The 13,620-nt window shown below is 42.4% G+C and overlaps 1 protein-coding gene across 1 annotated transcript in view; it reads right to left on the bottom strand.

The window, feature by feature from the left end:
- The window catches only part of igf2bp1 (insulin-like growth factor 2 mRNA binding protein 1), a 48,448-nt gene that overhangs the window by 4,506 nt on the left and 30,322 nt on the right, over positions 1-13,620 (bottom strand). Inside the window, exons 3-10 of the mRNA XM_053444337.1 lie at positions 9,655-9,703; positions 6,870-6,921; positions 5,201-5,264; positions 2,779-3,072; positions 1,983-2,117; positions 1,220-1,342; positions 626-761; positions 55-177 (exon numbers count right to left, since the gene is read on the bottom strand). Of these exons, the coding sequence (XP_053300312.1) occupies positions 55-177; positions 626-761; positions 1,220-1,342; positions 1,983-2,117; positions 2,779-3,072; positions 5,201-5,264; positions 6,870-6,921; positions 9,655-9,703 (976 nt within the window). The remainder of the gene's footprint in view (positions 1-54; positions 178-625; positions 762-1,219; positions 1,343-1,982; positions 2,118-2,778; positions 3,073-5,200; positions 5,265-6,869; positions 6,922-9,654; positions 9,704-13,620) is intronic.

Here is a 13,620-nt window from a genome sequence, read left to right as displayed (position 1 = left end):
TGGTGGTTAACATTGACATTTGTCTCAGAGAATTTACACAGCAAGCATTCTTACTCCAAAGCAGCTGTAGGGGGAACCAGATCCAGAGTTTCCAGGCGGAGGAGGGGGCATGTTGGAGGAAGAGGGGAACAGGCCCAGAGCGCCCAGGTTGAGTCCAGGTATCAGGTGAGTCTGTTGCTGTGGAGAGATCAGCAGGTTTACAGGTGAGTGCATGTGGGAAAAATCCAGTGTTTTAGTTCCTGTGCCATTTATAAAAATGAACAGAAAATAATGGGGAAATAACATGAAATCTAAATGATAAAACTTAAGGCTTGCTTGAAAGAGTCCTCCTTTAAGCATCTGTTTGTGTATCATGTGTAAACAGCAATTCAATGGACAAACACAGTGTGACACACTCTCAGGTTGTGTAACTGTCTGTCCTGCCAGTTTTCAAATCATGACATTGGAGCAATGGTTTTACACTGGAAAACCTCCAGAGCTTCTTCAGTAGGGTGTTCCCTCTGCATGCTGGGAGATTTAAAGTGTGTGTGTGTGTGTGTGTGTGTGTGTGTGTGTGTGTGTGTGTGTGTGTGTGTGTGTGTGTGTGTGTGTGTGTGTGTTTGTGTGTGTGTGTTTGTGCACTCACATTCATAGCAGCGACGTCATTCTCGTAGGCCTCTCTGACCTTCTTCATGATCTCCCCCTCAGCGTTACAGGAGGCGTCAGGATCGCCTATAACTGTAATGGTTCTCTCCATGTTGTACAGGGTCAGGTCCTGCAGCCTGAACAAATCCCGGGGGGGGTTACTATTGATACATACAGGGGATCACTTTTGTCTGAGGTGGATTCAGCTCCCTAACTGACCAGCTGCAGTCCAACATGTCGCGCCTTGGGAGGGGACATGTGTGTGCACTGGGACACTTTAAAAGCCTTTCCATAAAATATGTCCAGGCATTGAAATTGTTGACGAGTGTCATTAATGCAGTTTATGCAGACGACATTCTATTCTCTTCTCAGACTCTGAACATGCACTTTTTTTGCGTTCCTCAATACTCCAGGTCCGTTCGATATACACCCCTGTGACAAATGTCTGTTGTAAGACAATATAAAAATGATAATCATAGAGAAAGTATTGTCAAATGTGCACATCTTATGTGTGTGTGGTAGTAGTAGTTAGCGTGTGTGTGTGTGTGTGTGTGTGTAGTGTGTCTAGTATGTAGCATGTGTGTGTGTATCTTACGGGGAGATGGTGATCTTGGTGTCAGTGTCCTGCTCGACTTTCTTCAGGTTGCGTCCCTCCTTGCCAATGAGGCGTCCGACAAAATTGTTGTGAGCAAGAATCTTCAGAGGAACCTCGTCAGCGCTGAAAACAAATACGAATATTTCAATATTGAGTCAAAGACTACATAATAATATGTAGTCTTTGAACAATAATAAAAACAAAAACAATAATAATGAAAAAGGATTGGAGGGGCAATGTATACCCAGTGAGCGCGTGATAAAACCCAATCAATCAATGCTATGTTTTTTTTATATTGTTCTTATACCATTTCATCATGACATAATTTATACCATATGATGGAAAATGTCACAGTTCTGTTATGTGCATTACAGCACATACGTTGTGATAAGGACATCATTGATACCATATGATTATATTTTGTCTGTTAATCCATATATTGCTGTGTCTATGTCATGTCTATGAGCCTACAGGAAGGAGTAACCTTGAAAAAATGTTGAACTACATCAGACATAATTGATTGACTTCCTCAGGATTCATTTATCATATGATGGAAAATACATTTCTGATCAATAGAAGCTTCAGATTGTCTCTATTGTTTACAGGGCTATCTTGTTGTTTTTGTCAGACCATATTTTTGTTCAACGATACACACAGACTAACACAAACTTTGCCCGTTATCAGGTTATGCTGTATAACCTGATAACGGGCCGTTATCAGGTTATGCTGTATAACATTATTGACAAGATTGTGGGAAACCTACGTCTTGGTGTCTTTGGCCTCCTGGTGCATGATGTCCAGGATCATGCGGCAGGCGGATGAGCAGCCCTCGGGGGTGGAGTGGATGCTGATTGGTTTCTCAGCAGCACCGGCGTTCTCTTTACGGTGCACGTCAATCCTGCATCGACGGGAAAGATTACGGACAGTTTGTAAAACCAGGCATCGCCAGACTTTCGATGATATTCAAAATGTTTGAAAGACACAGCTAATGCGAGGTCTACATGACAATAAATGACGGTGCATGTGCAATCAGTACATATGTGGTTGCAGCCGTGGGTACTCTGACATTTGGCTTGCACTGCAGCTTCCTGGAGCTGTAATCATTCTGCCTTTCTGAAGCAACATGTTACACTAAACATATAGCTTTCAACACTGTGGTTAAAACGGCCTCACATGCTGAAAGATCACCAGTTAAGCCATTTGCCTGAAAACAGCACACAGCAAAAAGGATTTAAAGATCATATAACATAACTTTTTATTCGCAACACAATTTAAGTTCAATTCATTGTGAACAAACCCTAAATAAATATTGTAGCATAAATATAACCTTAGTACATATAAATACCAATCATAGTTATTTGCATGTACATTTTTACAAATTCAAAAGTTCCATATATAGGACACTTCATGAATGACTCTCAGATCCTACTCTGAGGTAGACATGTGTTTAAGTGAACAAGAGTTTTATGAATCTACAATATCTAATTTTGAAGACATGTGACTCCATTACAACACACTGTGGAATCACACACACAAGTAAATATTAAGACTGCACTCACTTGCTCTGTGTCTGTTTGGTGATGTTGCGAATGGTAGCACCCTCCTTGCCAATGATGGCCCCAACATACTGGGTGGGCACCAGCAGCCTCAGAGGGATGTCAGCATGCGGAGGTTTATTGGGCATCCCGGAGCTCGGGGACCCACCACGGGGCCCGCCACGAGACCCATAGCCAGGGCGCCGGCCGTTGTCGGGCCCCCGCTGTCCTCCTTCCAGCTCGGAATTCTCATCGGGGATGTAAGAGACACGCAGGGTGTTGTTCTCAAACTGGTATCCATTCAGCTTCTGGATGGCTCTGGGTGGGGGGGTCAAACACAGCAGTTTATTTGTGATCACTTCTTACCATAGCTATGAAAACAGTTAATGATAATCAACTTGGTGAACGCTTAAAGTGGAAGTGAAATGAGAGGGATGTACACTGTATTTTCTATAACTAAAACAGAGTGGAATGGAAGAATAGCATCTGTGCTTTCCTTAAATTATCTACTTTATGCCTAATTTTTTTTACATAAAACATAAAATCGGCTGAAAAGATATAATGCATTGTTTTTAAATTATCCAACAGTTGTGGTCCAAACATTATAGAAATCTCTCCCAATCATTCTGCAGTATCGGTTGAGGCCTGTGATGAGACATTTTATATTTAGATAAGTTTAATGAAAGATGGACAAGAGTATATATAGAATGTTATATATCCTAAGATGTTTTCTGCAGTTAGACTGGTGAAATCCTCTGTGCTGATGTGTATTGACTGGAGACTCCTGAAGGCCTAATTATACTCCTGCGACTGCAACCGCGGAAGGCCACGCAGCTGCATCGACGGACTCGTTTTGGTTTATGCTTCACTCACGTGTTGCGCATGTTGCAACGCAATTCACCGCCAGAACACTAGGCGGAGTAACGTTTTGTTTCGAAAACAAAACACACAAAGAAGAGACGTCTTCTTCTTCGTCGAATCTTTATTTACATCGCCACTCCGGCTCCTAATAGCCTATTTCTGGCGGACAAATCGGCCAGTCAGTGACGGGTTATACAAGTGGTCATACTTTCGGATCTCTTCTGCCAAGTGCTCTTCTATTTGTTCCATATTCGTTCTTCTAAATCTTCCGTGATTTCCGCGTATTGTGGGGCATGAAACCGGAAACTAGACTCCGGACGGGATGTAGTAAGCAGACCAATCACAAGCCTTGCGGGCTGCGTGAGGCTCGCGTCGTTTTGTCGTGTAGTTAGAAAAATTGGCGGACGCACGCAAGCCCGCAGAGGGCACGAAAGGGGCGTGTTGCGTGTCTTGCGTGCATGCGTAGGTCCGTGCAACACGAGTATAATTCGGCCTTGAGCCTGCTGCTGAAAGAAAGGGTTTTCACAGCAGGGGCTATCTTACTGTCTGCAACAGAGTGACCATAGGTGTTAACGGCGCAGACGAGGGGGTCTGAGACAACGGGGGTTTCACTGAAAGAAACAGGTTTGAGTCTCAGCAGAGGCCTCATCTAAATGTGTAGTGAGACTTCGAAGGGGTCCTCATTCAGATTGAAGGTGACCAAATCTAAGCCTGAAGACAACACGCAGAGAGCTGATTGGATGGACATTCTACCTCTGTGAAAGGAGGGGCTTATTTAGTATAAATCAAATGTGATTCCATTGTTCTGTGCCATTGACCCAAGTCTGACTAAATGACGAGGGTGCTCTGGTCCCTAGCCGCAGCTAGGTTGAATTGTATGAACCAGAAGATAATTGTTTGTCGTGTTATGTATTAAAAATCCCAATACAGGCCTTAAAAAGGAACAGAAAACCAATTTATTTTCACCACGTCCATTGTTGTGTTTGGATCCGTGTGATTTGAGTTTTTTTTACTGCATATATTTATTGTGTATCATTGCTTTGTATTATTATTTTATTTATGTAAAGCACCATGTGATTCCACTAAAAAACTACTAACCGATTTGGTTGCAACTAGTTGCTGTGTTTAATCAAGTGATAGAATAAAACTGTGTGGTATAGATTGGACATTAAATTATCTGAAGGCATTTAAATAATACCTTGAAAACACTTTGGTCAAATTAATAATTCAGAACTTTATCTTCTAAAGGATTTTTTTCTTGGTACTTTTACTCAAATGTTGAAATGTGTCTTCCACCACTGTAAGTACATGACGTTACTCATTTCACACTGTAGTTCACTTAAATGACCACTAGATGTCAGAAGTGGAGCATAGAACATTACAAGTTGCTGTTACCGCAGCCGGTAGTGTGAAGTGACATTGATGAATGACCCTTCTAGTTGACTGTGTTTTTCATGAAGTATCTTGACAGAGAGTTAATAGGTTCAACAGAAAGCTCTATATTCAGTTTCTGATACATAAAGGCAGAGATTGAGTGAATAGGAATGAGTGGCAACAGGATGTTAGAGAGGGATGAGGAACTTACTGCCTGGCGTGCTCCCGGGATGCGTATGTGACATTAACCACTGCAGTTTCACTGTCTGTGTTCACTAAGAGAAAGGCAGATGAGAGACAAACACACATTGGTTTTATACGGGTTGCCCCCAATTTGCCATCCATTCTTGACCAGTCATTATTAATTATGAATTAGAGATTCATAATAATAATAATAATATACAGCAGCAGCAGCCCCGGTTGTGATTGCAGTCGTTTGTTTTTTTCTCCAATCAGTAGAATCAAGTGTTGTCCCCAGCTGAATCGACTTAGCATCCACTCCTCCAGTGTGAGGAGGGATCATTCACTGCTTGTAGGCCAAATGGGATCGGGAGTCCCACTAACTGTTTACGGTTCTGCACCAGTGTCTCCTCTGAGCTGGCTTATCCCCAAAGCACTTCCACAGGTAGGCATCAGGGAGGCTTCCTGATCGAATCATCAAACCATCTTGAGGGGCTGCTGTTGTTTTTTTTAGCTAATTGTGCCACTCATCCGTTCTGCCTATGAGCTGGGAATCGATCAGGGTTTACCATCAGTTCCAGTCACTTAAATGGAAATGTGTCACAAAGGAGAAAAGGAACAGGGGAGAGGAAGCTTCCAGAGAATGATACGTTAACTGACAGCAACGTTAATATGGCTCTGTTGTGTGTCAGCTGATATGTGACATAATAAAGAGATATGATCCCTGCATGATTACAAAATAGTAAGTGAGGTGATCTTATGGAAAGACAGCACCAGTGTCATGCCTTATTGATGTATATATCATACAATAAATCCAGAAGTAAAAATGAATTGTGTAAATCATTAAAAAAAAACACACGTTCTCGTCACCAAAAATACTTGATTTCTTTCTCTTATTTGTGCCTGAAATTATTATTTGTTTGTCAACTGGCTAATTGATTTTTATGCAGCAATTTTCATGATCAAATACTCTTTCAAACAAAAGCATGGAACTCTTCCTAGTTCCAGCATCTAAATTATGACAATTTGCATCCTTTCTATGGATTAAGTAATGACAAATCTAAAAGCTGGTTGGACAAAATATACTTGATGATATCACTGTTGGCTTCTTAAAGGAAAATCAGTAGACTGACTGATAATGAAAAAATCCTTTGTTGCAGACCAGCTCTTTTTGTATTTATCATTACAAGTTCATCCTGGTCATTCAGGGGAAAGGAGTCCAAACAGCTGCACAGTCACAGTCCCATAACATAAGCATAAAACAATTAGGTATTTAAACTGGTGTCCCAGAAAACCTTTTACAAGTTATAGATTAAATTTGGGACATTTATAGTTGTAATTGATATTAATTAAAAAAACTAAAACTGCCTCTCTATATTTATTTTTAAAACATTGTCATTCCTTTTGATCCGCCACTAGAAAAAATTCTAAAGCCTTAATATAGTTGAGCAGCAGTCGTCCAGCATCAAGTGTTTACAGAGTCAGTGTGTGTGAGAGGCCTAATGACACTTTGCATGAGTCTGAGAAAATTTATTTTGAGAATGAACATTGCAGTAACCACTCTGCCGCCACCTTGGGGCAGCAAGTGCCACATACAGCCACAGTTTTCCACGATATTCTCATGTTATGATTCTTAAAGTCATTTTGACTCGTTGGCTCTTTGTAAGATCAGACGAGTTTGTGGTTCAGTGAAACGTTACCTTGTTCACAGTTCTCTACAGTTCCACACTGGGCCAACAGACCATCCAGCACCTGAGGGAAGAGAAGGAAGCAAGGGAGAGAAAGGAGACAAGTCAGTTCATGTGGAAAAGGCAAAGACAGAGAGTGCAGACTAAACAATGATTAATGAGTCTCCGAAGAAAAAGGGAATCGCAAAACGATAAACAGAAAAAGCTCCAGAGCACAACGAGAAACAAGGAAAGACACTGAAACTATGGACACAGTTTAGTTCATCTTCTATGGGCAACACAAAGCAACTGAAGACATGCAAATCTTTTGTCTTTTCGCTAATGAACAATATCCACTTGCAACTGACGATATGATTCTAACTCAGAGGTTAATGATTCAGAGGCAGTGATGCTCTTAAATGATCCAGCGTGGAATGATGACTGACCTGTGTCAAATGCCAACAAACCAAATACTTTTGTAGATTAAAGCTGTGATTCTAAAACGTCTTTAAATGATGAAGCCAAAATACAGGGATTTTCTTCGGGTTTTGTTTTTGCCACAATGTGTTCAATCAACTGCAGCGATGCAATACAAAAGCTGAAGCTTCTACAAAACACATTTCTATTTTATTCCATGTTGGTCCCTCTTGCCTCCATTACTTCACCTTAAATGCTTTATTTTGAAGGGAATAATTGCCTCTCTCCTCGAGGTCAACACTGACCACATTTATGTGCCAATTGAAACATTTCAGTGGTTTGGGGGGAGATGTCGCCCTCGTGTGGACACAGTTGGCAGGATCGCAGCAGCAGAGTGATGGAGAGAGGGGACACCAAGGCTCCAGCATGATTTACCAATGGCTCTCGCACAGACCCTCTGCATTTCACACAAGAAATCCCATCACCCTGATTCTCCAGCGCTCCCATCTCCTGCCTTTAGTGTTGTTTCATGAAATCAACTAATTCAATTAAGCGAATTGATTCACTTCACTTCTGAGTGAGAAAATATCACAGTATTTTAAAATGCTTTTTGGAGCCACTGCTCAAGAATAGTCTTGTATTGATGCAATCTGTAGTAAACTGCAGCTGTCACATAGTCACACACTGTCCACTTTTTTTTAATTCTACATCCAATACATGTGTAAAACTACTCCTGTGGTAATAGTTAGCAAAACACACCTTACTGGTCAGATTTTAAATCATTTATTAAAGACCACACAACCAAGTGGATGGAATTGGTTTCTGTATAGTGTGGAACAGCTCATCTCAACATGAGAGCTAACAAAGACATCAACATAGACAGCGGTGACACCATGACGCTAGACAATATAAGGACAGCACAATATCACATACAATAACATTATAGTTCAGAGTTTTTAAACCACGTACATCATGGTGAGAGTTCAGAGTCCTTATGCATGTGGGGAACAAACAGTTTTCGAAATGGGAGGATTTGGTGATAAGGATCTGTGGCGCCTCTCAGAGGGTAACAGTTGAAACAGGTGCAGAGCCGTATGGGAAGGTCAGGTCGGATTTTTGAGATGCTGCCTATGTTGTGCAGGGATTGGACAGACGGGAGGGGGGGGGGGGTTACCAGGGATCTTTGAATATTTGTCCACCATGTTTTTTTTTCTTTTTTCAAACGAGTGACTGTTGAGGCTGCTGTACAAAACTATGGTGAACCGAGTATGTGGCTGTGTTGAACTGGACGAGGAGGTTACGTTTGACTTTGAATTCTTTGTCTCTTTTGTCGTAAACACGGCCCTGTTTGACATGATAAGTTTATAGCAACCCCAGAGTTTTTGTCCTGTCATTGATTCTCTTGTAACGCTTCATGCTGCAGGTTATACTGACAGAACCCTGGAGCACACAACTGTTGGTCACCTCGAGGACTCATTTGTTGTCTTTTAACAATCCAGAGAGCTACAGGTCGAAGCTGCTCAGCTCTGTTCACGTCAGCAGAACAAATTTGTGGCAGCTGCTGAGATCTTCGAGAAAAATATATCTATTTCTAAAGGTTTCTGTGTTCACAATGCTTGTGTTGTTGAAACGTTTTGATGAAGTCATGAAGCTTGTCTGCAATCTTCATTATTGTGTTTCACTCTCTCCTTATGTTCCCTGTCCCTCTCCGCTGCCACTATCAAATAAAGGCAAACGACTTTACTTTTAAAAGTTGTCATTAACAAGAAGACAAGAGCATTTATTATGTTTTTTGATGGGAACATCTGCCTGTATTTGTGCGCAGTCAGCTTAGAACCACGATGCAGCAGGAGCAGCAGCTGGACACATGTTTCAAGCGCAATCAAAACTCTGCAGTGAAGATCATGTTTTTGTTTACAGCACATTGACACCGTGTCTGCCCGTTATTAAGTGTCTTCTGGCACTCTTTTTTCATCCTGAGATTTTGCTGGCAGGAGAAACTCCAGAGAAAGTCTGTAGCCTCTCACGCAGACTTTTGCATTCTCAGGTACAGCCTCCGATTGAGAATGTCAGGAGATTATCCGGAGTTCTGTGCGTTTCTCAAAGCAGCTAGTGACACTAGTGATCAAATTATGGGGCAGAACTGTGCCTGATTTATGTATTGAAAAAATAACGGTAAATACCATTTCATGGGTAAAAGGTATTCACAAATCACCCGTTGAAAAAACTCTTGCAAAAAGAAACCGACTGAGCGTCCTCGTTGGACTCCAGGCGTGCAGTTCATTACAGAACAACAACTTTCACAACATGTAGTTGTATCTGGTAGTAATGGGAGGTGGATGTGAAGAGATGTAAATGTAAATGATCCCAGCAACAACAAAAAAAGGATTTAGTAACTTACCTCCCACTGTAGATGCGGTGGAATGTTTCTGATCTGCAGTTTTCTAGTCCTGTGGAAACAAAACACACCGTATGAGCAAGTTTGAAAAATTCTGCAAATTGCATAAAAATCAGGATGTGAAGAAGGAAGAGACACACCAATCAACATCAGTGCGTGTGTGTTTGTGTGCACGCCGATGACAGGTGTAACACTGCCCCGGCTGTTATACTGAGGGTAATGCGGGGATGAGAGTGTGAAAGGAAGAGGAGGCCACTGAATGAAAGCAGAACGTGTCTTGAGAGACAAACAGACAAAACGGACAGAAAGCGGCAGACGAGCCTTTTTGAAGTAACTTCCACTGATACACACCCTATACACGTGCACTGTATGAAACGGTTAATGGACTGTATATAGCTTTTTTTCTAGTCTTACCGACCGATCAAGGCACTTTACACTACAAGCGCATTCACACATATTCATTCAGCGCTTCTATATGCTGCTCTTCTCACACTGTCAGCACAGACACCAGGGCAATTTAGGTTCCTGAGGACTGGACGATCTGGAGATCCAACCACCAGCCTGCTTGATGGATGATCCACTCTAACCCCTGAGCCACAGCCACCTTGAGAGACCAAACATTTAGGCCCCACCTCTTCTCACAGATGCAGCAGCTGAGAAGAGAGTTGTGTGTCTTCTATGTGTGGAGATATCTCTTGTCTCATCACAACACAACACCCATGTGGTCCATCTGATCTCTCCACAACATCTTTATCACTGCCTCTTTGAACCCAGATAGGAATGATGTGCAATATGATAATGTATACATGTAGCTCATGTGACAAGAGAAAAGTGGCTATCCTCTCATCTTGTGATTTATTGTTCACTTGGTTTTGCCACAAATCAGAATCTCTTTTCACAGCAATATTGTTGGTGGCCCTGTGTTTGTCCACTTGGCACGGATGCAGCCAGGAAATGTGCACGATGGCAACACAAACAAACAAACACAAAGGAGAGTGAACGAGACAAGCTGCATGGGTCGCATGGAAACAAGTGAATTTCCTACATGGATGTAGACAGGACAGGATGTCTACATCCTCCAACCCAGTCCAACTACCACAGTCTGCCATGATGGGGATTCAGCTCCACTCGTTCTGAGTAAAAACCACTGAATCCACAGCCAGGGGTGGGACAGTGTCCTGCTCAGCCAAATTCACACAGTGGGCAGGAAGGGTACTCTGCTAAATAAAAAGGGGTGTGTCCAGTATTTTAATCAGTTTCTGAGAGTGAGTGAGTGCAAAAAGAGATTTGCCCTCATAATCGTCACGCGTGCGTGTGTGTGTGTGTGCGTGTCTCATTCTTGACCGCTTCATTGTTGCACATACACATCCTCTGAAATAACCCCCCTCTCATCTTCATTACATAAGGAACACACATTGTTGATTGTGCTGAAGAGTCTGAGTGGAAATAATTATTTTAGATAAATCTCTGCACATGGGAAAACAATGTTTAGAAAAAAAAAAGAAGCTTGTTCTCTATATAGCTTTACAGAAAGTGGATCCATACAGGAATCCCAAACAACGTGTCTTTTGCCCCTGACAAGGAGCATATGTGGTATGGGTCAGAAGAGAACAAATAGGATAGGGGCAGAGGACATTTCTGTAACATTACAAGACTGAGATTGCCACTGATTTCCCAGTTAAGAATTCATGGATCTTGATTATTTTATGGGACTGATTTCGGTTAATGAGTAATTTGGTGCAGCTCTAAAGGCACTGATGGGCCTTGGTGGAGGTATGCACTCTACTGAGTGTTAATCTAGGGGTTTCTGTCCAAACTCAAAGTCCCATATAAAACACTTACTCCAGAAAATGGTCTTGTTGCTTCGTGCTGCACTTTTGACCCTCTGTCTCCTTGTGTTGAAGAGCTGTGGGATATTTGGATGTGGGCCTCACTGGAAATAATTCTTGATAACTTAAATGTACTAATAGAAAAGAGTGCTGTGTCCTATATTCACAGCTCCTTATCCACGCCCCACCCACGTGAGAATCAGTGGCCCTAAACCCCAACAACAACAACAACAACCCAACCCCCCAACTAAACCCCTACCAGACCCCCCAGGAGGCTCCAGCACAGATGAATGGTCTTTTGTGCATTGAGAATACCTGACCAGCCCCCCATTATAAAAAATGGAAAAGCCCTTCGATCCTCAATCAATGCTCAGTTAAATCACAAACTCCACCCCTAAAACCTGTTAAATACATATAAAAAACAGCCCTGTTCCCTACATCTCCACATAGCATCCACCATACACAACAACAAACCACCAATAATGACCCAAAACACAAACACACAAAAGGTTCTTACTTATCACCACATCACCCCCGGTTATCCCCTTTGCTCCATTCCAAACCACCCCCCCCCCCCCCCCACACACACACACACACAAACATCCCCACCCCCATCAAGCCAACAGGCGAACTTGCTTGACCCCTGTCATCCCTGCCTGCCTACCCACGGACTACCCCATTGGCTGAAACCATGGCAACAGGTTAGGAATGGGTGGAGAAAGAAGGTGGATGGGCGGGTGGATGGATGACAAACGAAATGCTTCACATTGGCTCGTACTCATCAGTTACCTCATGTCATTTGAAACATCTTCGACTCGTACCCAAGGCACCCCGCGTTGTGTTATCAATCAGTGTGTCACAACTCCATTAGCATAAGGGCAAATTAAAAGTTCATGAAGCCTCCTTGAAACAGTTGCCATCCATAACTTGTATTGAATTATTTGTTGTTAATAGTACATATACCTGAAAAGCAAAAGCACAGTTGAATAGATTTGGAAGTGATTAACAATTGTCAAAAGCGACAATATAAGGTTTGACTGAGACCCTCATCCCTGACTCACTGTTGACATGCAAAGATGGAAACACTTTGTCAGTGAAGCTTGTAAATGTCTGAAAAAAACCCACTGTGCTGTCGAGGTTCCCTCAGCTGTGAAGCCACGCTCAGCTCCCATCTCCAGCAGAACAAAAGAGCGGAGAGAAAGAGGAGGAGAAAGAAAAAAAAGAGGCCATGAAAATGAAAAAAGTGTGGTACTCGAGGAGGAGGTGGAGGAGAGTAGCGAGAGAAGAGGAAGACATTGCTTCTTGGGGGGGGGGGGTCAAGGGTCAGGGGTCAGAGCTCTTCAGACCAGACAGAGGTGGCCCCCTAGAACCACAATGAGCTGTGTCTGTGGGTATGAGGGTGCTGTGCTGCCCTTTCATAGACACAAAACACAACATGGACCTGAATAACTAGGAGCCAGTGGAATAGACGCAAACCCAATCAACATGACCTTTTAAGAATAAATTCAACATCAATGTCGCTTTGCTTTCAATTCTTGGAACAAAGACTAAGGCATCAACCTCTCCACCTAACCATGTTCACTGTCAGGCCAGCCATGTTGGCCAATAGCCATATGAACAGGTTACAACTCGTTTTCAGAAAGATGTACAGAGTGTTGCACGTTCATTGTTGCATGCAAAGGCACAGACATGATGAGCTGCCTGCTTCTGGAGGAGGTGCCCCACAATTCATTGCAACAAGTAGCTGTAACTGACAGACTGTCGAAGAACTTCACTCTACCAGTATTGACTTTCTGACCCTGTTCGATGCCGCAGGTGTTGTTAATATGTCGTTCTCTAATAAACGATTGCATTCACGCTGCTTTGGTGACAGATGCTTCACCTGATTTATCTACTGATATTCCGCCTCTTGGATGACACTGGCTAACATTATGAGTTTATTCTCATAATACTATGTATTATTTTAAGTGGCCCTAATGCTCTATTGTCATATTGAAATGTGAATATGTAAGATATCACGTCCAAAACACCAGTTAGGCAGACAAAATCTAAAAGTGACAAAATCTAAAATTGAAAAATGCATGAGTTCTTCAGACAGTTCACATGAGATTTTCATATTTGCGGGGACTACATGTATGTA

The sequence above is a fragment of the Pleuronectes platessa genome, chromosome 16, assembly GCF_947347685.1.
Source record: "Pleuronectes platessa chromosome 16, fPlePla1.1, whole genome shotgun sequence".
In the NCBI taxonomy this organism is placed as follows: domain Eukaryota; kingdom Metazoa; phylum Chordata; class Actinopteri; order Pleuronectiformes; family Pleuronectidae; genus Pleuronectes; species Pleuronectes platessa.
Note: the sequence above shows the minus strand (reverse complement) of the source record. Positions and strands in the feature narration are given on the sequence as shown.